The 27903-nt window shown below is 30.8% G+C and overlaps 1 protein-coding gene across 2 annotated transcripts; it reads left to right on the top strand.

The window, feature by feature from the left end:
- LOC143240087 (oxysterol-binding protein-related protein 9) lies at window positions 1-27892 on the top strand. 2 transcript variants are annotated; one of them, XM_076481939.1, is made up of 21 exons: window positions 1-154; window positions 1674-1724; window positions 2261-2339; window positions 2757-2845; window positions 3330-3428; window positions 7988-8062; window positions 8830-8880; window positions 9296-9377; window positions 9677-9868; window positions 11748-11904; window positions 12464-12567; window positions 18298-18327; window positions 18628-18790; window positions 19198-19366; window positions 20061-20145; window positions 21123-21297; window positions 22660-22756; window positions 23351-23473; window positions 23855-23946; window positions 24904-25039; window positions 25555-27892. In XM_076481939.1, exons 1-21 carry the CDS (start codon window positions 47-49, stop codon window positions 25624-25626), a joined length of 2229 nt encoding a protein of 742 aa, XP_076338054.1. In that variant the 5' UTR covers window positions 1-46; the 3' UTR covers window positions 25627-27892. The 2 variants fall into 2 exon arrangements, with proteins under 2 accessions (XP_076338054.1, XP_076338053.1); XM_076481938.1 differs by having other exon boundaries at window positions 25458-27892.
- Window positions 27893-27903: the final 11 nt, after the last annotated feature.

Below are 27903 nucleotides of genomic sequence, written 5' to 3'. Positions count from 1 at the left end.
GTATAAGATTCTTGGTGTCGAGATTTAACTGTCACGCGTTTTAAATATGGCGGTGATGGAAGGTCAGTTATGTAAGTGGACAAATGTCATGAAAGGGTGGCAATATCGATGGCTCGTATTAGATGACAATGCTGGATTATTATCATATTATACGGTAGGTAGGATTAGTTTTTTTTATAAAGTTTAAGAGCACTTGCTGTTATTAATTTCATCCTGGGTTAGTATGTTTACTCTGATATAATTGAGGTAATTATTGATACCAATATTATCACCGATGAGAGCGATGTTTGATGACGTGAAAATAAGTGTAGAGGCTCCCTCTTCTAAGTGATAATATTAATAGTTAATATCAAAGCAATAAAATATTATAATTAAATGTGTTGACCATAGCGTACCTTCGATACCTAGTAGTAGTAGTACTAGTTTTCTATGATTAACCTAAATTGTAAAACTAAATAAAATAAAAGCGAAGGCGTAGAGCTGCGTGTGATACCACTAAGCCTATAATTAACTTTTCAGTTTTAAGATATTAAAAAAGTTTATTTACAGTTTGCTTTAAATCATGCAGATTTTGTATTGTTTTTCTAATCGTCTGAGTGTGAAATTAAGCATTGTGTTGATAAATAAAAGTCCGAATATATGTGTGTGTGTGAACAATATGAAAGGTTTTTATAGCTTATATACTCGTTTGTCGTTAAAAAGAACTAGGTCAACTGCATTGTCACATAAACAGAATTGTTTACATTAGTAAATGTGAGAGTAAATATCCATAATGGACGTCCATGGCATAAAGATGGTTACATCGTAATGGTTTATGCTTTGATGTGTATTCCTGTGTTACACCACCTAGCAAGATTTGAAAGTATAATAGATAAAGACATTAGTTTTGTGATCCTATGACTGAGACAACTGATCTTGCCCTAAGCAAGCTTTTCTATAACTAGATGAAGTGAAACATTTGTAGAATTATTTTTCTCCTTTTGGTATAAGTATTAGTATACAAATAATAAACTGTGGTCAGCCATTACCTGATGGGCAGAGACATGCATGCTGTACTTCTTGTGTTGTCCATGTTAAGTTTGGTCAGATTATGTTAGCTTGCATCCACAGGTTATGAGAGGCGAGATTGATTTACTTTAGATTTAACTTTATGTAGTAATTGGCTACCCTAGTTGTAGTTAATGTACGTACTATTACAGAATAGTTGTACGTACAGTTAAACTGTAAATTGTTTTCCTGATGAGCAAATGTCATTTTTATTTTACAACATACACTGTAGTTGTGTAATCATTTTCATTTCACTGTGTATAGAATGACCAACTACATAATGTTTTCAACAGTTGGGTATGGGTATGGTTGTAGTCACAACCAGTTAAGGCCAATTTATAAATGCATTATTAAGTATCAGCAATACTTCTAATGTATATTATCTTGTGTTTTACTTATTAATGCTGCTAATCAATGTTATTAATTACTGGATAAAAATCATTTTAATATAAGATAAGTATATTATTCAAAAAAATGTTTTGTATTCAGATTTTGTCAATAAAACTATTTTTTGATGTGGCATTCTAACCATTAAACATTTATTGAAACTCTTTTATAGTACATACTGTTATAAGCAAGTGTGTATACCTTATTTGATGTGGTAATTATTTTGTTACTCTTTTTAGTCAAAGGAGAAAATGATGCGAGGTGCTAGGAGAGGATGTGTAAGACTCAAGGTTAGTCCTAACATCACACAAGAATTATATGAAATTATATTAAATAAATAAACTATTATTTGCAAGTATGATGACTACTTTTAATTCTACTGTGTTTTACATGTCCAAAAATAATTTTTTAAAAATTTCAGTTAGTAAATTTATTAAAAAAACTGGAAGTTAATATGGAGGTACTACTTTGACTTAGAATTAGTTTAAGGGTCTGAGGAAAAAGATATTACATATTGAGTTAAAAACTGGGGAAAACAGTTTTTTTACAACTAGAATTTCAAGGTAGCTTATGTAATTGTTTTGTCTTCAATTTATATAGCAATAAAATTTGTATAAATGAAAATGTTCATTTCTCTACAACACAATTTCAAGTTGCAAGGTTTTGTAATTTATAGCGAATGAACCTAAATAAGCCATATCAGAAGAGGAATCTTGGGAAGTTTGTACAGTTTCCACTTTGTTTATATTTGAATGGAGGTTAGTTTAAAGTGAAAGTATGCTTATATTTTCATCAATTGTTTATTTTGCTTGGCTTTTAATCAAAGGGAGCTGTTATTGGAATAGACGATGAAGATGATAGCACCTTCACCATCACTGTGGATGGAAAAATATTTCACTTTCAAGGTGACCCCATACACAAAGATTTTAAGATATTAGTCTTTAAGAAATTGTCATTCTTAGCATAAAATTGTTTAACAAATTTCTTTTTCGTAATATCCTGTGTCTTGTTTTTCATAATAATGAAGTTTTATATAAAAATATGATTTTAGGTTTTTAATACATTAATTGCTTACATTTTTTATTTAATTAATAGATTAAGCCTTTTCTGTGTCAAAAGAGAACAGGAAAATTTTAAGATGACTTATTTTGAACCAAACAATGCTAGTACCATCTTAGTCTGTTTTTAATTTGCAAGATTTGCATAATTATTTTAAAATCTCTCTAAACATGTATTAGACTAACAAAAAACATATTCTTACTGTGACTGGTATTTAATTATATATCATGTAGAGAAGTTAATTTTAATATTTTCAACCCTAGCTGAAAATGCTGATGATCGAGAAAAGTGGGTTTCAGCATTAGAAGAAACTATTGTGAGACACACTCCAAGCCGAGGTAGTTATTACAAGGTAAGGTTAAAACAAGATTTGTTTTTGTTAAGATTCTCCATAGTTTATTATCTCGGCTGCAGACAGAACTTGAATGGAGGTACTTTATGTTTGAAAACATCTCTGAAATTCAACTTGTTTCATAAACTTATTAAATATGGTTTATCAGTTTACATGGTTGTTTGTTTCCCTAATATTTAGTGCACAAGTTCTTAACCATGATAAGGAATATCACAACAGGTGTAATAATGATATTAAACTATATGATACTGAACAAGCATATGTTTTAAAGTTTGATCTTTGACAAACATCAAAAGATATTTTTTTTGATATTGTAGGTTATTTGCTTTTTCTCATTTGAAAAAAGATGTTATTCTCCTTGTTACAATGAGATTTGGTTACTTTTAAATAATCTTTACTTCGGTCCTTTCTTTTCATTAGAATGTTTGAACATGTAACAGGTCTTGTGTTTTTTTATTCTTATATTAGTTGTGTATTTTTTCAGAGCTGGGAGAGAAGTGTCTTGGCTTCAACAATCCAAGATTTTGAGTCCAAACTTACTGAATCAGATGCATATTTACAACTTATGATAGAGCAAGTCAAGGTGGGTCAGAAATAATAAACTTTTAATATTCAAAGTTTTGTTCTTGCCGAGAGTTAAATCTAAAAATTACTAGCTTACTAGCTATTAAGAAATAAATTGAGAATGGAACTTCAGGTATAGAAGTGAAAATAATATTTTTGTTCTAATTTCTGCATAAATAGGTTTATATGCATCAGAAAGTTTCATATAGTTTATCATTATAGTTGTATAAGTGATAATTTATATTTTGTTTCATAGCGTTCGGTAATGTATTGTGGCGGAGGGTTCTGAGAGTGTTATTATTACAGTGTGTAGCGATCAGCTGATGTGGTCTCCCCCAACTAACTTTTGATATGAATTATGATCAAAAGCAAGTGTGATATTGTTTTACCTGAGTTCTTATTTCTAGGGTTAAACCACTGCTTTAGCATTTTGGTAAAACTGTAAGTTCTTTAACTTCCAGCATTGTTTACTGGAGATAGAGATTTTTGTACAGATTGTGTTGATTGGATGTTTATGACTCGGCATATGGTCTGTAAGAAGACAACTTACACTTCCAGTGGTAGCTACTGGAGCTAGAGATTTATATAAAGATCTTATTGCTTTGATGATTATAACTTGGCGTGTGGTTTATAATAATTATGACTTGGGATGTGGTTTATAAGAAGACAAAAACTTGCAATACCTGCTGAAGAAGTAAAGACATTTATTTTCCAGAATGGTCAAAGTTTAGTCCTTTCATCATGGGTTGGGTAGAATCCACCCAACTTGTGACCATGAAAGTAATTACACTATGATTTTTGTTAATGTACGCATATGTTTACAAAAGATCACAGGTTATTTTTAAACATTTAAAAGGCTTTGATGTACAAAATGTTGTTGTTTTTTTAATCAAGTATTAGGATGTTTTGATTAAAGATTTTCTCATAAATCTTTCTTTAAAAATGTTGACTAGGCAACAAACATGCAGAGTACTTTTCATTTTAAGATTAAAAATACCTCCAAATAACTATCGAATGTTTTAAGAAAAAACTAATTTATCTGTTATTTTTGCTATCAAATCAAAATCTCTGTGTTTTATAGATTTGACTGATCTTATAACCAATTAATCATGCTTTTTTCTTACTAGAATGTTCCCCACTGGGACAGCAGTAAGTCCTCAGACTTACAATGCTAAAATCAGGGGTTCAATTCCCCTTGGTGGACTCAGCAGATAGCTCAATGTGGCTTTGCTATAAGAAAAATTTGCACACTCTTACTAGAATGACTACAAATTATAACTCAAACAAATGTTTAATCTAAATAGCTTAAATGTCATCACCTTATACATTTGTATATTTTTATTATATTGACCTTTCAGCCATTGCTGGCTAAAATAGAAGTTACAATGACGAGATGTACATACACTTAGGTTACTGTATCCAAAAATATAAAACTGACATTATAGTCTTTACAAAGTGATCTATTGTGGCTGTGTTTTAATGTTTGTTCTTTTAAAATAAAATCTCACTTTAGTGATGATGCTTTATGTGTGTGTGTGTGTGTGTACATTATCACTATTTGCAAATAAGATTTTAAACTGATTTTTCTTAAATTATAGCACAGTAAATAAAGAAATTAAAGCAAACATCTCTTCTAGTTATGACCTTTGTACTCAGTTGCTAAATCTTAAAAAATTTCACACATGGAGGATGTGAAACAATTATTTTTTTTAGGTTTATGCAGTTGAATAACCAAAAAAAAAATAAATTACTATATTGACATCATAGAAATCTATTATAATTTTTTCTAGTGTAGTAACAGAGGAGTAAAAAAAAAAAAAAAGAAATTTTGAACAGGTGAAGATTTCTCTCACAAGAAATAGGTGGCACTCTTATATTTTAGAATGGCTGAGAAACTCACTTGTGGGATATTCTGAGCTTTCAGTTGGTTTTTCACATAGAATAATGCATATATAAGGGACTGTTTCCAAAAATCAAAGGAGATGAGTGCAAGGGGCACTGTTTGATTCAGTACAGTAGATATATTTCATCATATAGAAAAGATAGGTTTTTATTATTTAGTATATATTTTAGCTTTAAAATATTGGTAATTTCAGTTCCTAATTTGTACAAAGTTACCAACTTTGTATTTTGACATCATAAACATTTAATTTGAACCAGTGCTGCATTCAACATACCATGTGATGCACAGAATCAATGTTTAAGAGCATTTTTTTAAATTGAGAAATTAAATATTTTATAATATTAAATTTTGAATTCTAATCTAGTTAGTTGCCATACTTAATTACATAAGCTCACAAAATCATAGTTGAATAGAATTTTAAGTGTGATTTAAACAAACAAAATGATGTGGCCTTTGGCCTGTCTTAGTAGGGTTAATCTTATTTAAAGAATTTCTTGGAATCCCTCAACTCTGCTCAACAATGATGCACATAGAAGATTAACTGATATGTTAAAAGTTTGTTGAACAGTGTGAAACTAAGAATATGTTTAAAAAAGAAACAAAGTTATACCAAGGTTTTTAAAGACCGATAGTTGAACTTATAAATTGTGTTATCCTTTCACAAAGAAAATATAAATAATATTCCTGATCCTGAGGATTGTGTTGGAAGCATCAGAATTGGCTAAGTCATATAGATATGTGGAAAAAATTGAAATTCAAATTAGGTAAAGAACCATGTAGGACCAGGATTTTAATAGTGGTAAAAAATCAAATGTGTGAACCTCTCCACCTTTTATTTTTTTACAGGTCAATATATAGTTATCTGATGATTGGAGAGTTGTTTGTGTTATCCTTATGAAGCAAATACTTGACTCATGAATTTTTAATTATAGTGAGTCTAAGGTAATGCATTTGGGTTATTGTAATTTGGATCACATGTTACAATGTAGATGAAAATTTGCTTGGCATGGCTGAAAAAAAGATCTTTGAATTTTAGTGAATAAATAACTGAGACTATTGAAGCAGTACTTTGTTGCTTGTAGTAGAGTTAACAGAATTCCAAGTTGTACTTGTAGACATACTAGTTAAAAGAGGAAATAATTACCTTTATACAAATAAATAGGTAAGTCTCACTTTGAATACTGTATCCAGCTTTGATTTACTTACTGGAGAAAATGTATTGAAAGGATGGCTTTATGACATGTGCATAATTTAACAAAGAAATTTTCTTTATTTAAACTTTTTTTTTCTGCTCTACTATTGATTATGATTGCTATTGCTACCCAAATTCAAGGTACTGGTAACATTTGTCCAATGATAATGGACTAACATCTGATCCATTTTCTATTTAAGTGGACTTCTAGATGCAGTAAGTCAAAGATTTCTTTCTGATACATAAATAGCACAGTTAAAATCTTTCTACCCAGCACAAACTTCCTCACAAAGACTTCGTGACACACTAAACAGCACCCAATAAAATTCAGCTATTCTGAATTGGAAAGAAAAACCACTTGTGAAACGTATAATCAGGGTTAATTTATCTTAATTTCCACCAGGTTTTTGTGTTTCCTTTTTGAAAATGTATTCAATTAAATTTAAAGCTTACATGTTTTGAGCTATTTTATTTTGATGGGTTTTTATTTCTTTATTTGAAGTTTCTCAGATTCATACATGGGGCAGGTTAACCATAACCACAAATTTTGTATTTTCACCTCTACAATCTTTAATTTACATAAACCCTTACATCATCCTGAAGTTATTTCTGTCATAGTGACTAAGGGTTCAGAGGAGGCTATTAAGATTGTTCCAGGGATGGGAGGGTTATTGTACAATGATAGGTTAAGAGCTCTTGAGAAAAGAATTATAACAGATGGCCTTATTCATGTTTGTAAGGTTATACAGAAGACTGATAGTATAAATGTTTCTGATTTTCTTGTGCAGTGTTTTGAAGTTAATATGACAAGTGAAGACGTGATATTTGGAAAAAACAGGCTTGGTTCCAATTAAGTTAATGAGATTCTATTGGTAGTATATTACAGGAACTTGAAGAGGAGAATCAGTGTTTCTTTATGAACTAAAGGTCAAGTTTAAATCATGGTAGTAGCTAGCAATTTACAGGAACTTGGAGAGGAGGATTAGTGATTCTCTGTAAAGTGAAGATTAGGTTTACATCATACTTTTCCCAAGTGTTGGTGTACAAGGACAGCCTTGAAGGACCACATAATCCTTTGTTGTATATATGTAAATGCATGCTACAATGTAGCCCTTGTTTAACTTTTTGCAAAAATGAAAATATTAATTGATAAGATTTCTTTTTGTTATTTAAAAGGAAAAAAAAAATCCATTTCTAACAATTGTTTTTGTGGCTAAACTACCAATGTGTATTGACATTTGAAGAGTGGGTAATGAATTAAATTGTGTTACTAGTTTAGCATAGTAAAAAATATGACACGTTTCATCGTGGAGCACTTGTTCAATCATAAACGGTGAGTTTCTTTATCAAGATGGATTGAACAACAAATCATTCCTCAGAAAATCAATTTAAGATATTTCATAGAAATTATAATTTAGCTAAAACTTGCATTTCAGAACTGTTAATATCTACTAATCCAGCTATGTTTATTTTTTTCTAACAGAATATTGAACACAAAATTGAAACTGCTGATGAAACAGAAAAAATTCTCTTATCATTAGTGAGAGATAAAGCAAACGTGAGTCTCAAAGTTTTTTGTTTTTTTAAGAAATTAGTTTCAACATTTAAGAAGAAAGTACATTACAATACTTATTTTACCCTGATGAAGAAAGTATGCCATTTCTTATTGTTGTGTGTAATTTTTTTTACCATAAATGTTTTTCCAATAATGTTTGTGCATGTCTTGATAAAGTTAACAAAAAATGATATTTACACTCCAGACAAATATAAATGTATTTTTATTTATCTAGGGTGTAAAGGTTGTATTTTTTTTCTTAACTCTTATCAAATATGTAAATCCCTCCAGTATGCACTACATATTTCACAGTGTGTCCTAGAACATGGTATATTTAATATAATTATGAAAAAAAAAAAAGGGGGGGGTTGATGGTGGAAAAAGAAACCGGAGAAAATTATCCCTAAGCTTGGAAAGGTCTGTTAAAACTGTGCCCTCAATTTCAAAAGCCTGCATACACGTAAACTGTACTGCTTAGTTGCACTACTTATTGGCATATTTTAATGTAATTGATATATTTAATAACAGTGAACTAATTCAGTATGTGTTATAATCTTATAAACACAAAAAATGGGATATTTTGTCATCTCCCTTCAAGTTATAATGTTTAAAGGCACTTTTCTGTAGTAATTTAATCTGTGATAACGTGTCCTCAAGTTTTCAAGTCATCTTATGTTAATTAGTTAACATTTTGAGAAATCAGAAAACTGATAATGTCAAGGAATGAAGCAGTGTTTTTTAAATAAATTGGTATTTGTTCTTTTATGTAGTGTGTGGTGGAAAGTGTGAAACACTCCATTATTCTCCTACAGATTGCTAAGGTTTGGAAATGTTTTTGTTGTTTTTTATGTTATTAAAATAGTTTTTAATTCTGTCCTTAATTTTTTTAAAACTCAAATAAGGTTCTGTGTAAATGTTTTTGTACTTGAATAACTTAAAGAAAAGTGTATCATTTTATCTATTTATTTGAAACAAGTGGATACATGATTGTTTAATATTTAATTTCAAAGTTTGCAAGGCAATGTGATTCAATTCTTTGTAGACACCAGTGGGCTGGTAATATCCGAGTACATTGAAAACTAAGAGTTTATTAAAAACAGCAAGGAATTCCATATAGTAGTTCTTTGTCTGAGCATATTTTCCACTACTTACCTGTCAGTGTTGTATGTAATTGTCTTGGTTCACCTGTTTTAATTTGTAAGAACACCCATTGACACAGTGTGTTCTGTCCGGTAGAATACCTCACATCCAGTGAATGGAGTTTATCAAACATTTAAACCCACCGAAGTTTCTCCCCAGCCTTCAGTAAGTTCAAGAGGTAACGTGAATAATTGTATTATCAGGTCCAGAGATTTTATATTATAATAATTTTTTTTAAGAAAGCATAATGTAATCAGTTATGTAATTGTATAGGGTGGTTTTAATTACATTAACATTTAAAGAAAATGTTTCCATGTTTATCATGGTATTTGTTGATAAGTGAGTGTACATGCAATATGTATGTAACTTAAATAGGATATAATTCCACGTAAATAATTTTATTCATATTTGCTTATTTTTGAGTTTCATGGAAGCTGAGTTTTCAATGTAATTTCAAAATAAATGTGTTTTTTACAGAGATAAGTTCAGAAAGCGATCCTATCAAACTACCAGTTGTTAAAGTAGAGGAAGCAGCAGAATGTAAGGAAGATGGTGGATCAAAAGATGTTAATTCCACTACTTCACAGTCTTCAAGTTCTAGTATGCAGGTGACTACACCTCTTCCTCAAATATCTGTGTCCTGTAGTCAGTCCGTTGTTTCAAGGCCAGGTAAGGAAAGTATGAATTAATATACACTTACTTTGGTAAGCCTAACTCTATTTGGAATTGACCCTCTTACCCCAGGTATCATTTACTGGACATGACACAGTTAGTGTTTTGCATTCAAACTTTTATTAAACAACTGGTTTATGTTATACCAATTAGCATAGCATAAAATCTTAACTAATTATCCATATTTTAATGATATTCAAGTTTCAAGTTCTTAATTTTACAAAACAATATTTTAAAACATCTTGAATTTTCCCTAATGTGACACATTTTCTCTAGGCATCTTCTCCATTTTATCTACCAACCATTGAAAGAGTAAGAAATTAAACATTAAAATACCCACTATAAAATTGTCATTGCTCAGACAAACCATAATCTTTATAGCTTTCAAATTTGTTTTGGTTACACAGTTAAAAATAGAAAATCGGACCCACCTGTCGCAAATTACCTATAACCAATAGAAAGTCGAAGTTTTCGTCTATGAAATGATGCATTGTGTTACATTTATGTTCTGAACAGATAAGCATCAGTTTCCCTTATAATACAACATCAGTTCCCATGGGAATCACAATAGCTAGTTTCGATGAACTTGTGATTGCTCTTGTTATATAGTTAGAAAACCAAAAGTATTTTGAGAGATAAGAAAATTTGTCTACTTTTTGCATGTTATCAATTTATGTCTTTGGTGCATTATTTAATTATATAAAAATTATTTAGTGCATCACTACCATCAGTATCAAAAATAGGCTTAAATGTCCTCAACATTTGACAGCAAGAAAGAAGATTGGGAAGGTATTTTATTTAATGTAAAATTAGGGATCTTTTTATATTAGCTAAGAGTATATTGAGTAAAATAAATACTAATATAATTAAAATGCTTAACAAGGCTCACATGCAAGCAGCTTGTAGTAGCTCGGATAATGTAATTCGATACTCTAATGTGCGTTGCATATACCTCAAGTAATTTACAACTTATGGCATGGACAGAAGTTGGACAATAAAACAATATTACTTAATTATAAATAGAAGTATACTGTTACAAGCTTAAAACTACATGGGATAAACAATTGTAATTTTATGTAACAATTTGAAGTATTTTGTGGTTATGGGGTCAGTCGGTATGAGTGATCCTGTTTTAAGATAGGGCAGATAAAATATAAAGGTTTACTGGGAAAAGAATGTTTGAAATGTATTTAGGAGGTTTTAGGGATTAAACAAATGAAATTTGAAATGAGGAAAATATTTTTAATCTTAACATGAAAATTACTTTGCACGCAGACTATTCAAAACAAATACTTATATTCATGAACAAATCTTTTTTAGTTTATTAAAAATATTTCACTAAAAATGATCTTTCATCTGTGGAAGACTTATCTTAACTGAAAGATTGCAGGATTTTGTGAGTATACACACCTCATTAACAGTTAAAGTATTAAATCTGTAGACTTTAAACAACTACAAAGAGGTTACGTCATCGGTCAAATTGACCAAGCGCATGTTGAGAGAGTTAATTGAGTTCTTTTATTTGACAGGAAATGAGTAGGGTTAAGTACAAGGCTATTTTTGTTTTGACTTTGTTAGATTCTACCTTAAGTAAGTAATGGATTTTTTGTTGTTGTGTACTATAAGCAGTCTTAATGACTGCTGTAAAAATTCAAAAAAATCATAAACAGTTTTTAATTTATAGGAAAAACCATTTTATTTAATATCTTTACTTGAAATGTTACCTCATGTAAGAAATCACTTGATAATCATTACTTTTCCATATAAACTCAGCTACATTAATAAACCCCTTAAATAACCAGACTGCATTCAGTTTTCCAAAGTATTTTAAACTGTCAGGATGTTATAACTCTTATTAAATACATTTTATCTGTAGAAGTTCCTGAGCTGGAATCACTAGTTGCCCCTCTGTCTACAGCCAATGCTGTTTCTCAGTTAAACCAGTTGTTCCCAGAAACTTCTTATTCTAGTAGTGAAGATGACGATTTTTTTGATGCTGCCGAAGATACCGTGTCCTCCCTGCAGAGCCCCAAGTAAGCCTTAACAAGTTGGCTTTAAAGTTTTAAACATCCAGTACAGAGAGACAATGTTTGCAATCCTTTTGACATTATGTTAGAACTAGCCAGATCTATTAGAAGATTAAAAGATTGCATAGTTATAGTCTTTTAATTTGATAATTGTTGAACTGTTGTTAGTTTAAAAAGGTGACTTAATTATTTCACATGCTTTTATTGTTATTTGGATGTAGAATGCATTATTTGGAAATGGTGAGTGATATTAGATTATAATAAATCCAGTAATATAAATTACATGATTCTTCACCAGTCCAATAGAGAGCTCTGAAATAAGAAGAAACTTAAACAAGGGAAAGATAAAATGGTATTATGTGTTGTTCTTATGGAAGTCTGTGCTGGAGAGTGGAGAGTGATGCATGTTAAAGTATGCTTTTAAATGAACTATTTTTGTGTCACAACAAACATAATATATGAATAGGATAACAATTTCTTTTAAGGTAAATATTACTTACACCTGGTGTTATGAAGTTTTTTATGCTTGCACAAAAATGTTTTGAAAATTCCATCTTTTTTACAGTGGGCATCGCACATTTGTTGATGCTATGGAATCGTTGGAGGTGGTTCCAGTTCGAGCTGTAGAACCAGAACCTTTGGTCGACACAAGAAATATTAACAATGATGGTAATATCCTAGTTTTAATTTAATGACTTTAATACAAAGGTTTTCAGCTTGAGCAGGGGAGCTACAATTACTAGTTATAGCTGTTTGATGCAACTAGTGAATGTCAGTGTCACAAAACTTTTCCTGAAGTTGTAAAAAATCGGGATACTTGCACGTCATTGAATTTCTTGTCTTAGTACTTTGCATGCATACATCACTGAGCAAAAGTGCAACTAATGGATTTTGATATTGAAAAAGTACAAAAAAAAAAGATCAAATTTTTAATTTTATATAAAATGCCATACAGTTACGTAATTATAAATGAAATCTGCATCAGTACAGGTTGTGGAAAGACTAGTTTATAGGATTGTAAGATGATAAAATATGAGAAAGCAGAAGGTTATGAATACAGAGTCTTGTCAAACTGAACCTTTGTTACTAGTGGTGTACCTTTAGGGGCCAGTCCTTGGGCATTTGTTCTTTCATTATTAACATTGTTGATAGAAGCATAATTAATGAATTACTGAAGTTTCATGTATTTCTGGCTATACTGAGGATAAGGTACTACTAAAGAAAGATACGGAAGTTTCATGTATTTCTAACCATACTGAGGATGAGGTACAACTAAAGAATAATACTGAAGTTTCATGTATTTCTGGCTATACTGAGGATGAGGTACTACTAAAGAAAGATATGGAAGTTTCATGTATTTCTAACCATACTGAGGATGAGTTACAACTAAAGAATAATACTGAAGTTTCATGTATTTCTGGCTATACTGAGGATGAGGTACTACTAAAGAATGATACTGAAGTTTCATGTATTTCTAGCTATACTGAGGATGAGGTATTACTAAAGAATGATACTGAAGTTTCATGTATTTCTAGCTATACTGAGGATGAGGTATTACTAAAGAATGATACTGAAGTTTCATGTATTTCTAGCTATACTGAGGATGAGGTATTACTAAAGAATGATACTGAAGTTTCATGTATTTCTAGTAATACTGAGGATGAGGTACTACTAAAGAATTATACTGAAGTTTCATGTATTTCTAGTAATACTGAGGATGAGGTACTACTAAAGAATGATACTGAAGTTTCATGTATTTCTAGTAATACTGAGGATGAGGTACTACTAAAGAATGATACTGAAGTTTCATATATTTCTGGCTATACTGAGGATGAGGTACTACTAAAGAATGATACTGAATTTTCATGTATTTCTAGCTGTACTGAGGATGAGGTACTACTAAAGAATGATTAGAATTTATTAGTAATACGTATCACATATTTAATGTAGACAAGAACAAACATAAAATTGTGAGTTTCAAATCTTGGAATGATGGCAGGTGAATTATCACTCGAGCTGTTGAAACGGTGCTCTGTTGCTGATAGTTACTTAATCCAATGGAATAACAGGGTGTATTTATACTGTAGACAGGTTTATTACAAATAAAAAAGATTACCTCACATTTAGTTGTCACTTGAAATACTGTCTCCCTATCTGAGAAAGAATATTTAGTTATTGAAGAGGTTTCAGAGGAGAACTACCATGATGAATCCAGGGATCGAGGGTTATCTTGCAGGGATAGGTTAAGATGCCTTAATTTATTTTCTCTTGAGAAAAGAAAGGTGAGGCTAGATTTTACTTAATGGATTTATATTTTAGACAGGGTGACTGACATTTGGAAAGAGGTTCCATCACTAGTAGTGAAAGCTTGTATTTTACACAAGCTTAAGAAGGAATTAGGGATTGATTAATGAAGGTTGGTACTTTACAAAAGTTTAAGAGGGTATTGATTGTAACGGATGTCACTTTACACAAGCTTAAAGAGGGTGTTAATGCATGTTACTGAGTTGCATTTAAAACTTAAACTTCTTCACTATCAATGTATTTCAATAAAATTCAGCATTATCAATTACGTTATAATCCAAAGTTTAATGTATATAAGCTTTTATTTCAAAAGAAACCTCTAAAACAATAATTAAAGCTTCAGTAGTAGTGTTAATTCTGTTCCATCTGATGTGTATGTACAATATCTTGACATTTAAATGAGTTAAAACCAAATACCAAACAAGGGGTTCAAATTACACTCTAAGACTTTAAAAGGAAAAGCTGAAAGTCTTTCTTGTCCTCTGATAGTTGCCACACTGACCTTTTTAAAGCAAAAATGAAAATATTACAATGTAATTTAGTTCCCCAAGGGCATGTTTATATTCAGTAGAATGAGCTAATTTTAACTGTAACCTCTGAGCCTGTTATCATAAAACTGATGCTCTTTGTTAATTCCAAGTTCTTTGATCCTCTTAATTATTGTTGAACATTTTTCATCGGCTAGCACTTCTGTTTTTTTTTCACGTACATATTAGGTTGTTAGACATTTAAATTTTATTTAGGTTTTACATTTGTATTCTTAGTTAATCATGTATTATTTCTGTCTTAAAATTCATATTTGAAAGGTTTAATCATTGTTTTTTTAGTATAACCCAAACTTTCCTTCTCTTCAAAATGCTTATTAAACCTCTAAAACAATTTTCCCAGATACTGAAATATCTGTGCTGATCATACTGTTGTTTTGCTCTCTGGTTCACATTGATATATCTCAATATATATATATATATTCTATGGTTAAAGAAAAGGAAAGCAAGATAAAACATTAAAAATAATTATAAGTAAAAAGATGTGAAGTTATGCATATGACTCAATGAAGATATATTAAAATTATTCAACCAAGAGATATATATAGATATTTCTGTTACTTAATTTTAAATATTTCATTGCATCATACATTGATGATAAGTTACAGTTAGGGATATGGAAGAAAAAATTCAAAATAAAATATGAATTTTTACCTTAAAAAACCTTTTTGTATTCATTGAGGAGGTTTGAGTAGTTATGCAAATGAAATTTGAAAACTGTAAGATGAAAAGAAATGTTTTTATTTTATACTTAACAGGAAAAATCACCTTACACTTGAACTCTTCAGAATCCAAATAACTACAATAAATAAATATTTAGTAGAAACAGAAGTAGAATTTAAAATATTTTTTTGAAACTACCTATCTTGTTTCTTGTTAAATTTCAAACAATTTCATCCACTAGTTTTTATTTTTGAATTAAAATTTGATGATGGTTACATAACCTACTTATAATGTAATTAGGTCGTACTGAATGGGTTTTTGTAAAAACTCTAATGACATCAATCATGTTCAAAGATTATAGAGTAATTGTGTCGCTTGTATTACTGACATCAGTCACATTCATGGATTATGGAGTGATACAGTACCACTTGTAATACTGACATCAGTCACATTCAAGGATTATGGAGCAATGCAGTATAATCTAGAAAAAGAAAGAGAGAGGATTCAGTGAAAGTTAGTGGTTAATATGTCTGGTTTTGGATATGATATGTATAGTTTAAGAGTTAAGACATAGTTCTGCAGGATATGGTCTACAATTTCAGCTGTAAATGCCTTATAAAAGTGACAGTCCAGTTATTCAGTTCAAAGAACCAAACAAAGCCTTATGTTGGAGGTTGTTACAGGGTTAGTTGATTTCAGTTAGTAATTCAAAATTAGATATGGGAATTTCTGAACCTTAGAGGGTTTATTGTGGTTATTTAAACAATGGCTACCCCTTAACCTTAGGGGTGGGGGATGTCTGCCCTCATCATCTAGTCCATACATCTATAAGGAGCCATTCAAGTTTTATAAAATTAAATTCCAATTGAAAATGAGGAAATGCATTTAAAAGAGTGTAATGTAGTTTAGAAGATGCTTATAAATACCTTTAGTAGTAAAAGCTACTTCTAATCAAATGTTCCATTAACACATTTATTACAATACAAATAGAAACAGTGAAAGTATTACTGTGATGAATTGTAAAAAAATAGCACAAGTCACTGGTACTAAACTACAGGGAATGAAATGTTTCAAGCTACATACTTCTTAAGGGGTTTGACAGAATTTTAATATCTAGAATATAAATTTTAAAATCTTTGATACAATAAATTACCAAATTAAACATGTTAACATGTAGAACATTTACAATTAATTACTTTTATTGAGTAATGAATTATCAGACTAATGATATGTAATTATTAAATGATTTTTAATCAGTTTTATCAAACCGTGAATTATCAAACTAATTGTATCTAAGAATTAGAGAGTGTACAATTAATTTTGTTGAGTAATGAATTATCAGACTAATAATATCTAAAGGTGAGTCAAGCATTTTTTATACTTTTTATTTTCCGATTGTTTTTTTCGAAAATAAAAGTGGGAGGAAAGGGGGAAGTTCTTAACAATATGGTTGCATCAGCCAAACAGATCTTTTCTACATGCAGAACTGCACAAAAATCTATAGAAATAAAAATGTAAAGCAACATAAGGTTCTGATGTGTTTATTCATCAATGTAGAGATTTTGTGTCCTGTCATTGGTTTCTTGGTAGAAGTGAAGCATTTGTTACAAATGGTCCTCCTCAGTTCCTTAATTTCTTAATTTTTGTGTAGCATGTTCTTGTCAGCATACTACTTGGAAATCTATTGTTAAACTTGTATGATAAAGTTACAAGATTAATTTTACTCCGTAAAACCTAAGGCTAAAGATGATCCAGAAAACTTTGTCTCATGTTATGTTTGTTTTTTTTAAACTGCATGTAAACCAGTCTCTAATTTCATTCTTGTTTATTTATACTAAATATAGCAGGTGGTCATAAAACAACAAAGTTTTTATAATGAGTTTCAACACACTGTTGTCAATAATTCCCCAATTCAAGCATTTTTTATACCTGACTTCTTAGGTTGTTTCCATACCCATTGATAATAGCAAATGATATCCATGAGTTCACCAGGATTTCAGGCTGATGCTTATAGTTGTGCTTAATTCTCTTCAAACCATTTTCCTGTTTTCCACTGTAGTCCAAATCTTGAACCAAGATCACATGCATTTTAAGCACATGTTAAACGATGAGAAAAGACAACATAACTCTTGAGAAATTGTAATAGTGGTAAAAGTTCACTTTTTTTGATAGAAAACTGATGGTGATGCAGAAATAAAAAAAATAAAAATTTATTTAATTTTTACGTTTGATTATTTCTGAGTGAGAAGCAAAAATATTTTATTTTTATCTACAGTCAGGAAGATTATAAAACTAAAAAATACTCACCTTACAATGTGTGTGTGTGTAGGTAATTTATTATTTTATAAATGAATTTGTCTAAGTGAATTTCATCACACTTATTAAAACTTCTCTGTAAGTAATGTTTAGTTTTATTTCTTCAAACTTAAACAATTTTGATTTCTATTCATCACTTGATCAATGAACTTCACTATTATTAAACTTTTCACTTCATGTCTTAACAACAAAAACTAGATGTAAATTACAGTGACTTCACCTATTTTTTGAGTCCTGTTGTAACCTTTTTTGGCGAGAATGCTCTTTTCCCAATTTGTGGGGATATTATAATGTAGTGGTCAGTCCCACTGTTTGTTGATGAAGAGTGGCTCAAGGTGTTGGCAATGGGTGCTTCTGTCCAGATCTGACATGCAAAATTCAATGTAAAGGGTGGACATTTGGAAATTGGAAATTTGATGAAATAACTCATTTTACAATATTGTGCTAAATAGAAGTAAATCAGCTGGTCATTTTTCATTTGTTCCTAATTTTTGAGCTCATGAACTAAAATAAATGACATGGGAAGGAACCAGGAAGCTTTATATACTTAAGAAATTTTCTTTATTTTCAGCCCTTTATGAAGACAATGATGAAGAAGATTGTAAGTACAAATAGTTCTGTAAACTAGAATGTTTTTAATGCAATACCCAGTTTGGTGATGTCAGGTTCTTCAATAAACTAACAAACAAACCAACATTGTTTTGGTGGTTAAGTCAATAGCTTTTCAATAATTTTTGTTTTTTGAAACACTAATGTTGTTAAAGCTAATTATCATGTTTTTTCTTATACAGAAAATGTTTGTTTTTCTTGTTCTTTCATTTCGTGGTTAGTGTAACATTAATTTTAATTACCCGTTTCCCTATGAATGTTCCTCGTGATTGATTTTTTTTTTTTTTTTCAGTGGGGTCTTTAGAAAATCAAGGCAGTGTGATCAGCCACTTGTTATCACAGGTGAAGATAGGCATGGACCTGACCAAGGTTGTCTTACCAACATTTATTCTGGAAAAACGGTCTCTTTTAGAAATGTATGCTGACTTCTTTGCTCACCCAGATATCTTTGTAAGGTAATTATTTCAATTTCTAATAAATTTCAGGGTTAATGTGGGGTTTATTCAGATTTACTGTTGGATATTTTCACCTGTCTTTCATTCCTCGTTTCTTAATGTGGTTTACTGTCGTTTTTCCCTTAATAGTCATCCTCTGTGATTAAGAAAGGATATTTTCATAGTTTTTTTTAATATCTAGATTATCTTTTACTGCCAATAAAATGTGTTGGTGTGAAAATAAGTATATTTCTTAAACTTCAACAAACTCTGTTTACGTACGTGAATTCTGTATTTTTGTTTCTCTTATCATTTTGACATTGAAGGTATTTAAATACTCTGAACATGTGTGAATGTCATGTTATCTTTCAAGAATAAGTATCAGCTTCATAAAGTTGAACAAATTAATATGAGGTTTTATGTAAAAGCATTCCAGACTTTGAAGATCCGAAGGACCGAATGGTTCAGGTACTTAGATGGTACCTCTCTGCGTTTCATGCCGGTAGAAAGTCATCTGTTGCCAAGAAACCATATAATCCTATCCTTGGGGAAATATTTCGGTGTTTCTGGGAGGTTCCAGGTTTTCGTAATACACAGGTTGGTCTCTAATGGTGGTTTTTGTTGTTTTTTACTTACTGTTCAATAAAGTGTTTTTATTACTAGATGATTTGGCAAACTGAAAACGTGTGAAATACATGATTTTATTGTACTGCTAAAATGCATGTGATAGTATGACATCTTTACGCTGGCTTGCATTTGTCATGTTTGTTTTGTAGTGTTTGTGTGTTACTGTATGTACGTGTGAAAATTTTTCCAATTAAAACCATAACAGATGTATAAAAACAATGCCAGTTTCTTACTAATGTTGGAAAATAATTGTCAGCATCATATATAAATGTTGGACAGTTTGTTACTATTATTTGACAGCCTCTGTCTGCTCCAGAGAGAAATGTTGAACGGTTTCTTACTAGTGTCAGACAGCAACTATTGACTTCACATATGAATGTTGTACAGTCACTTACTAGTGTTGGACTACAACTGTTGGCATCATGTGTAAGTGTTGAACTGTGACTATCAGCTTTATGTATATATGTTGAATATATATATATAGCTAACAAACCATGACATAACAAAGCTTGGTCAGTAACACATTACTGTGATTGTTGTAAAAAAAGAAATGTAAGATCTCTTAACAACACATGTGGGCTAACTTGTATAGTTTTTAATGTTATTTCTTGGGTATGTGTGATGAACCAGTTTTGAAAGTAATACGCTCATCATGTTTTTATAGGAATATGTAGTTGATGGTCCTATTCCCTGGGCAACTAAGCAGAACCTCACCTTTATAGCCGAGCAAGTCTCTCATCATCCGCCCAGTAGGTGTAAATTTGGTCATTAGGCTTATAAAATCTTTGGTATAACATTTGAATCTAACTGTTGAACCTGATTGGTTTTAGTGACCAATGTAAGTAGTGCATGAGATAATTACTGTTGGTTTCTATTTGTCTAAATTGCACTTACCTTTGATACCTATCTGCTTGTTTATTTTTTAAGTAGTTAAAGTGTAAGATTATAATTTCACAAGTTAGGTCCCTTTGTTGTGTCTGTTTGAAAGTTTTATACAGTCTGTGGTCCAAAAGGTTAAAAATAAATGATGACCCTGATTTGGGGGGAAAAAAAACCTTTAAAATCTATTAAACTGACCATTAAAATAAGTTAAAACAAGTGATGCCTATAAGGATATGTGAATTAAGTATGAAACCATCAAGTAGAAGATTCTCATGTCACTTGTTTGTTTGTTTTTTTTAAAAAAAAGGAAATGTGGATTTGAATCCTACTCTCAATTATGTTTCTCATATTGACTTATGCCAGCATAGTGATAGTCAATCCCACTATATGTTGGTAGAGATCAGCTTAAGAGTTTAGGGTTGGTACTCCTCTAGTAGCTTTGGGCAGGGCAAACTTTACAACTAAACAAACCTTTAAAAGGCTTTCTGGTGTGAATGTTGAATTTGATTAGCTGTATCAGTTTTGTGCTGTGGAAGTTACTTTGTTCAAATGTGTTCGGGATGTAGGGTTTCTATTTTATTTCTATCAAGACTTCTTAGACCTATGTGTATTTAGAACATTTTTAGACATGTTTGCTAGAATCTTTTTTTGTTTTTTTCCTTAGCAAAAAAATGTAACAAATAAAATCTTCATGATTTGGAAGTAGAAATGTTACTTGCCACTTCTGACACTGTATTAATTTTCTTTCATTTTTAACAAAGACTCAAAGTAGACTTATTTCTCTGATTTTGTGTGTCTTTTTCTTTGTTATTCATTCACCAACTGTTTGTTTGTCTGTTCACAGTATCAGCTTTTTATGCAGAACACTACGAGAAAGGGATTTCCTGTTGTGCTCACATCTGGACAAAATCAAAATTTCTGGGGCTGTCGATAGGTGTACATAATATTGGTCAGGGCTGTATCTCCTTACTAAAGTATAACGAGGAATATATTGTTACATTTCCTAATGGTTATGGCAGGTACAGTATATTTCTGTTGTTTCATGTTCGTGTTTTTATATTTCTTGTGCTGTACAGTTTATAATGGCGGTGATACATACAGTGTTGTGTTTCATGTCATTGTGTTGTAAGTTTATAATGGTTGTTATACATACAGTGTTGTGTTTCAAGTACTGATCCAACTGGATTGTGCTAATTAATGTAAGTTTTGTTTCTCTTCAAGTAATTGTAAACCTTAAATGAATGTGACTATACTGTCTCGATGTATACACTATTCCTGAACCATGTACAGGAGTTCTGAAGTGTCATTTTTGTATACCACAGTACTGTTTATGTGTTTTACACAGTTTAAACTTGATGGATAATAAACATCATTGATAACTGCCTGTTCTGGAATGCTTGCATGATAATTGGGTTGTACACATATTGAGTAACATCTGATATAATTGGCCTGAAACGTATCATAACAATTTGTATTGATATTTTACTGTTTTAGTGTCATGACAATAATTTTAAAACTGTATTCATTAGGTTCAGGTTTTGGCCCTAGCATGGCCAGGTGGTTAAGGCACTCGACTCGTAATCCGAGGGTCGCAGATTCGAATCCCTGTTACACCAAACATGCTTGCCCTTTTAGCCGTGGAAGCATTATAATGTTACGGTCAATCCCACTATTCATTTGGTAAAAGAGTAGCCCAAGAGTTAGTGGTGGGCGGTAATTCCCTCTAGTCTTACACTGCTAAATTAGAGACGGCTAGCGCAGATAGCCCTCGTGTAGCTTTGCGAGAAATTCAAAACAAAACAGGTTCAGGTTTTAAATTTTACAATAAATTACACAGGCCTGTGAAGTTAAACTTCATAAAAGTTATCTTGGTCTTAATAACGTATTTTCTATAATTCAGTTTTGGAGGTTTTGAAATAAGTATCCATTTTCTCTATCACGTAAGGTTTTCTTTACAAATTAGGAATAATAATAAAAAAAACAACTCAAATCAAATTATGATTTTATTGCCATAATGAACATTCCTTATTATTACATTTGTTATGTTTAGGTACTAGAACAATTATTAAGACTTTCATGTTGGAATTTGTCCAGAGAAATCTATAGCCAGTTGTTGTCAACATATTAAGCATAAAATGATTCACTTATGCTAAAGTACATATGACATTATGTGAAAAGTTTAAACTACAGATAAAAGTGGATATCGTGTTTGGAGTCAGCTTACTGTAGAAGGTGTAAACAATTTGAAGACAATAAAACCATCTCAGGCCTGTGTTATTATAGACTCATGAATGTTGTGGCAGATGTACAGTAAGTTTCAAACCTTGTCTGTGTAAGGAGACTATATCTGTAATAATAAATGATACTTAACCCTGATCTAGGTCAATTCTGACAGTACCGTGGATTGAATTAGGTAGTCACGTTAGTATCACGTGTGCTCAGACTGGTTATTCTGCAACAGTAGAATTCTTAACCAAGGTATCTGTATATATACTTTCTTTAGTGTTTATTGTTTGTTTTGTTTTTATAAATAGCATTTATGTAAACATATATTCTTCTATTAAACTGTTGTTTTTTCAAGTGGGTGGAAACCCAAAGCAGAAAACATTATGAACAAAAATTAATGTTTCTGCTAAACCTAAATTGAGGTTCCAAAAAAAACATAAAAACCTCATGTTATGGGTCTCGTGACTAGAATCTAACAAATGTTATAATTGAAAGGGCTCCCAAGACTTGTTATACATAGATTTATTTTTGTTATTGATGATCAGAAAGCCCTTCATGTTTTTTTTATTTATTTTTATTATAGTCTGTCTTGTGATATTCATAATTTGTTAGTCATGTGCTTTGAATATTGAGGTAAATTCTGTGTTTTTCTGTCCTTTTCCTTATATGACAAGATAATATGTGCATTCATAATTGTAAAGACTGAAGAGAGAAGGTTAAGTGCAACTGAGTTTGTTTAAAGCAAGTTAATAAATTAAGACTATCGAGACTGACTTGTTTTATAGCTTGAATTCTACTTATGGTGTCGTCTGATTAAAAATAAAAAAAATGAAAATTCCTCTTCAGCCTTTCTATGGTGGAAAGAAACACCGGATAACAGCTGAAGTCTTCCAACCTAATGACAGGAAACCGTTCATGAGTGTTGCAGGAGAGTGGAACGGAATAATGCACGCAAAATGGGCTAGTGGAGTAAGCTGGAATTTTTTTTCATTCTGTACTAGGTATAGATTTAGTATAAATCTACTGTACCCAACTCTCATGTTTCTTACTTCTAGGAAACAAGTTTTATTTTTTCAGACCTTGTTAACACTGACTATTTTCGTTTGAAATAACAGAGTGAAAATCATTCTTTAATCATAGAAATGTAGTCAGTGATTCATAATTAAGCAGGTACTTTTAAAGATTTATAGACAGTCATCACTCATGTTGTTTTTATTATATCAACGGAAGTACATATTTTGGCTTGCTAACAGCAATTTCATAATATTTGTGTTTCTATCAAATTCTGTTTACTTGTTACTTGTGTTACTAAGAACATTAATGCCTGGGTAACTATTTCTGATCATTCAGGAAACGGAAGTATTTGTTGATACAAGAAAGATTCCCATCATACGAAAGAGAGTTAAGAACATAGATGAGCAAGAACTTTATGAATCAAGAAGGTATTGAGGTTTTCTTATCAGTTAAGATTGTCTTTTAAGATAAACACCTGAAGAAATATAAGAGAACCTTACTAATGTTGGAACCACTAAGGTATTATGCTTTGAATGATATCATTTTAAGGGATCTTGGAATTTTGTGAGTACTTGTGCAATGTCCATCTCCGTTTACCATGGACCGTTTACAGAGATGCCAACCATTACGATTTGAGCGTAATCATTACGATTTTGGTGTATACATTATGACTATATGCTCATACAGACAAATATTACGACTTGTTGCAACTCCCAAATTATTATATATTATATAGGCCTATACAATAAAGTGATAAATTGTTCTCCCAGGGCTTGAAAGGGGTGAAAAGAAAATTTCTAGTGAGATACAAATAAATTTTGATGATAAATAAAAGACATAGTCCAAATGGTTACTTGCAATAATCATGTTTGTGCTTGAAATAATAAAAAATATTTGTATCTCCAACGTCTACCAATAGTTTGAGTGCGGTGTTTCTCCATACTGGGTACGTGGAGGAATTCATAGTTATGTCATCAGTGCTTGTCAGCCAATCAGTGCTTGCGTAGTGGGTATTTCTCGTTTTCTAAGTGGCATAGAAAGACCAATGCGATCGTTCACAAGATGGAAAAAAAGAGGCCTCATTCACCAGATTGTCTTGTTTCTGGCAAATCTAAAAGGACTAAAACTGTGAAAGGGCTCTGTCTACAGTCATTATGCTCAGTCATTTGAAATAGTTGGCATCTCTGCATTTATTACCTTAACCACTAAAAGTAGGCACCAACTTGTTAGTACAGAAAATAAAGGAATATTTTAATTACCACAATTTTCAAAACCTCACACTTTTTTGTTTATTTTCTGTTTTTTAACAGTTTCTGTTGGTTTCTCCATTTAAAAGGTTTTATTAACATTTCTGTTTAACATATTTTAAATATTTTTATCGAAAGGTTGTGGGTTGACGTCACCCGAGGGTTGAAGTTTCATCATGTTGATGCAGCAACAGAAGCAAAATTTTCTTTGGAGCAGCAACAAAGGGATGAGGCTAGGGCAAGAAAGGAGACGGGAAGCAAATGGGAAACTAGAGTAAGTACAAGTCTGCCTGCTGTGTGTAAGGCTACTTTTGTAAAAATTTCTTACATTGCACATTATATGAAAAAACATTATCATTGTTAATCTTTTAAGATTTACAAAAAATTTGTTCAGGTTAATGAAAAATATTTTTAAAAAAAACTAAAGTTAGTGCTTACAGAAAAATAAAAGGATTCTGTAGTGAGCCATTTTTAAGATTTTAGAGACTTCTGTTATAGATTTAAAGAGTGTAAGTTATGAACCATTTTGGAATGAAATAAACAAACATTTTGTATGTTTACAAGAAGACGTGCAGAATATTCGTTTCATGTGTTTCACTTTATCTTTGTTAATTATAAATTAATTAATTTCCATTATTCTTCATTTTCACTTTGCCAATTTTGTTTGTTTGTTGTTGGTTTTTTTTTGGCAGTTTTTCCATGAGGTGGGAGAACATTGGGTGTATGACCATCCTCTTCAGAAGAGAACACAAGTTAACTGTACATAATATAAAATATCTTCATTTCTAGTCTATAGAAAACTCGCTAAAGGGCTCTGGGTTCCAGATTAAGTTGTCTCAAGCAACTCACCACCAGTTATAAAGGATGGTGGACAGTTGGCTCAAGAAAAGGCTTATGACTGTTGATTAGTCAGTATTTTGGTCTCTTTTTGCTGGGTTACATCAGGATTTCGACTGATTATTTGATGGTTTTGGTAGAAATTGTGATGCAAGACAATGAAGTGAATTAAAGTTAATAGTTATTATTATTAATGTTATTTCTGTACTTTAAATTAATGATTTTTTTTGTTTCTTGATGCTAGATATAACTTTTAACAGCCACGAGCCCACAAAATCATATGGATGTTCTAAAATATGTGTATATATGTATTAATTGTTTAATATAAACTACTTTTTCATTTACATACAGTGAAAAGTGAGTAGAGACAGTTTTAAGCTCCATGTCACTTTTTTTCTTCTGGTGTGCGATGTCAAGATTGTTGCTTTAAAGTCTATATAAATTTCTGTTAAATTTTCAGTTTATCATTCCAAGCATAATCAAGTAACAGGGTTTAAACATAGCCAAGATTTTTTGTGTTTTTTTTGTTGTCGTTTTCTTCTATAACTGAAGGATTTTAAAAATATTTCTGATGTAAGAAAGATTCAAAATTACTGCCAGTTACTTAGTTAGTTAGCTGTTGTTTTTATATTACTCTTTTTCCATTCAGTTGCATTCCTTATTAGGGATTCATGTATAATTCTTACATCTTAAACTGCATCTTAAAGAAATTAGAATGAAAAAACATAAATGTATTAGATGTTAGTTTTTTGTTTTTATCAGAATTCTGGAAACGTTTTTTTTATCTTTTTGTCTTTTGTTTTGGACAGAAGATGATAAGGAAACTTTAATATTTTTCTTTGTAATTCATATAAGAGAAGCTATTATTTTATTCTTATTAATTATCTATTGTGGAATTAATAAATCTCAAAGTGAGAATAAAGCTCTTTCCAGAAAACAAAACAAAATAAATATCTATTAATACTATGCCCAAAATGTAAAAAATATAACTTGATCCAATTCATCACCAGAATACACTTGGTGTTATATTTTTAGTTGAGAGATTTTCTAACACAAATATCATTTTCCACTAACATTTTCAAATAATTTTATCTCAAACCACTGGAACCTGGATTGTATTCTGTGATAAAATATATTCTTATATATCTTTAATAATTTTTCTGTGTTCTAGTGATTTGATGTGGTTGGACGGGTGATCTGGTGTTTGACCAAAAGTTTCAGAGTTAGATAATTCAGTTGGATTCTGCTTATAGCTTTTTAAGTTAATTTTTAAATAAATTAATTCAACAACTTTTGGTGAGCAGTAGTTACCCATTTAACTATCAAGGAGCAGTTTCTGAGGGTTTCATGACCTTGTGTTAAAAGAGTATGAATAGTATAACATTCCACAACAATTGATGTGTTACTGTCTTGCAAACTTAATAATTTGACTCTCAAGTCTGAATGAAATCCAAGAATTGTTGGCCCAGTTTGGAGCTAAAAATGTCTAGGAACCAGTTGCTTCAGTTTCAGTGATATATTTGTTATTAGTTGAACTATGTGATTGTGATGGCTTTTTACTATTCCAATCTTTTAGTATTTTAATATTTTCTTAAAAAACAAGTATGATTCTTAAGCTATTCGTGAGGAATTGAATTGGGACATCAGGTATTATTCTTAGAATTGGAACATTGTTTAATTACCAAAATAGGCACAACAATGATGTCAATTTATTATAGGATTATCGCAGTGACTATCTTCTGACCAAAAAAAAAAGGGGGGGGTTCTATTCTGCATACACTTGTGTACAAAACCTTAGTAGGTTTTTGTGACCATTGCAAAGGATAGTTAGCTTTAGTTTGTAGAAGGTGTGGGCTTGACTAGGATTTTTTATAAATTGATTAGTTTATTAAACAAGATCATAGTTGTGGTATATTATAGATTCTAGGTCAATAATTTAACATTTAATGCTTTGATTATACATTTTTACTAGAATCAAACACATCTATGTTTTTGCAAGAGGGCATCTTTAGCCTGCTAAACTTTCATGTTAGTCTTTGTACTTTTGTCACTAAAACATTCCTGAATCTTTTTGAATGTCATTAAAAACTAGTAGTTGTTGATACTGCAGTATTTTCATACTATACACTAGTAACAAAAGTCACTATACGTTTAGTTTTATAGTAAAACGAGGAAATGTGGGAGTTAAAACCAGGAGTCATCTGAGTGCCTATATGAATTGTGTTTTATTATCTCTTCCGTTAATTTCTGTCTTTGCAAGAAAATAGAGTAATAAACAGCTATTTCAAAACTGTGTGATTT

Source organism: Tachypleus tridentatus, chromosome 13 (genome assembly GCF_004210375.1).
Source record: "Tachypleus tridentatus isolate NWPU-2018 chromosome 13, ASM421037v1, whole genome shotgun sequence".
Lineage (NCBI taxonomy): Eukaryota > Metazoa > Arthropoda > Merostomata > Xiphosura > Limulidae > Tachypleus > Tachypleus tridentatus.
This window is presented reverse-complemented; position numbering and strand designations above follow the sequence as displayed.

Excerpts from the sequence above, each read along its gene's own strand:
- LOC143240087 (XM_076481938.1), top strand. The coding sequence starts at position 47 with ATGGCGGTGATGGAAGGTCAGTTATGTAAGTGGACAAATGTCATGAAA. Across the intron at positions 2,846-3,329 it reads GCCGAGGTAGTTATTACAAG|AGCTGGGAGAGAAGTGTCTT; the intron begins GTAAGGTTAAAA and ends GTATTTTTTCAG. Across the intron at positions 3,429-7,987 it reads TTATGATAGAGCAAGTCAAG|AATATTGAACACAAAATTGA; the intron begins GTGGGTCAGAAA and ends TTTTTCTAACAG.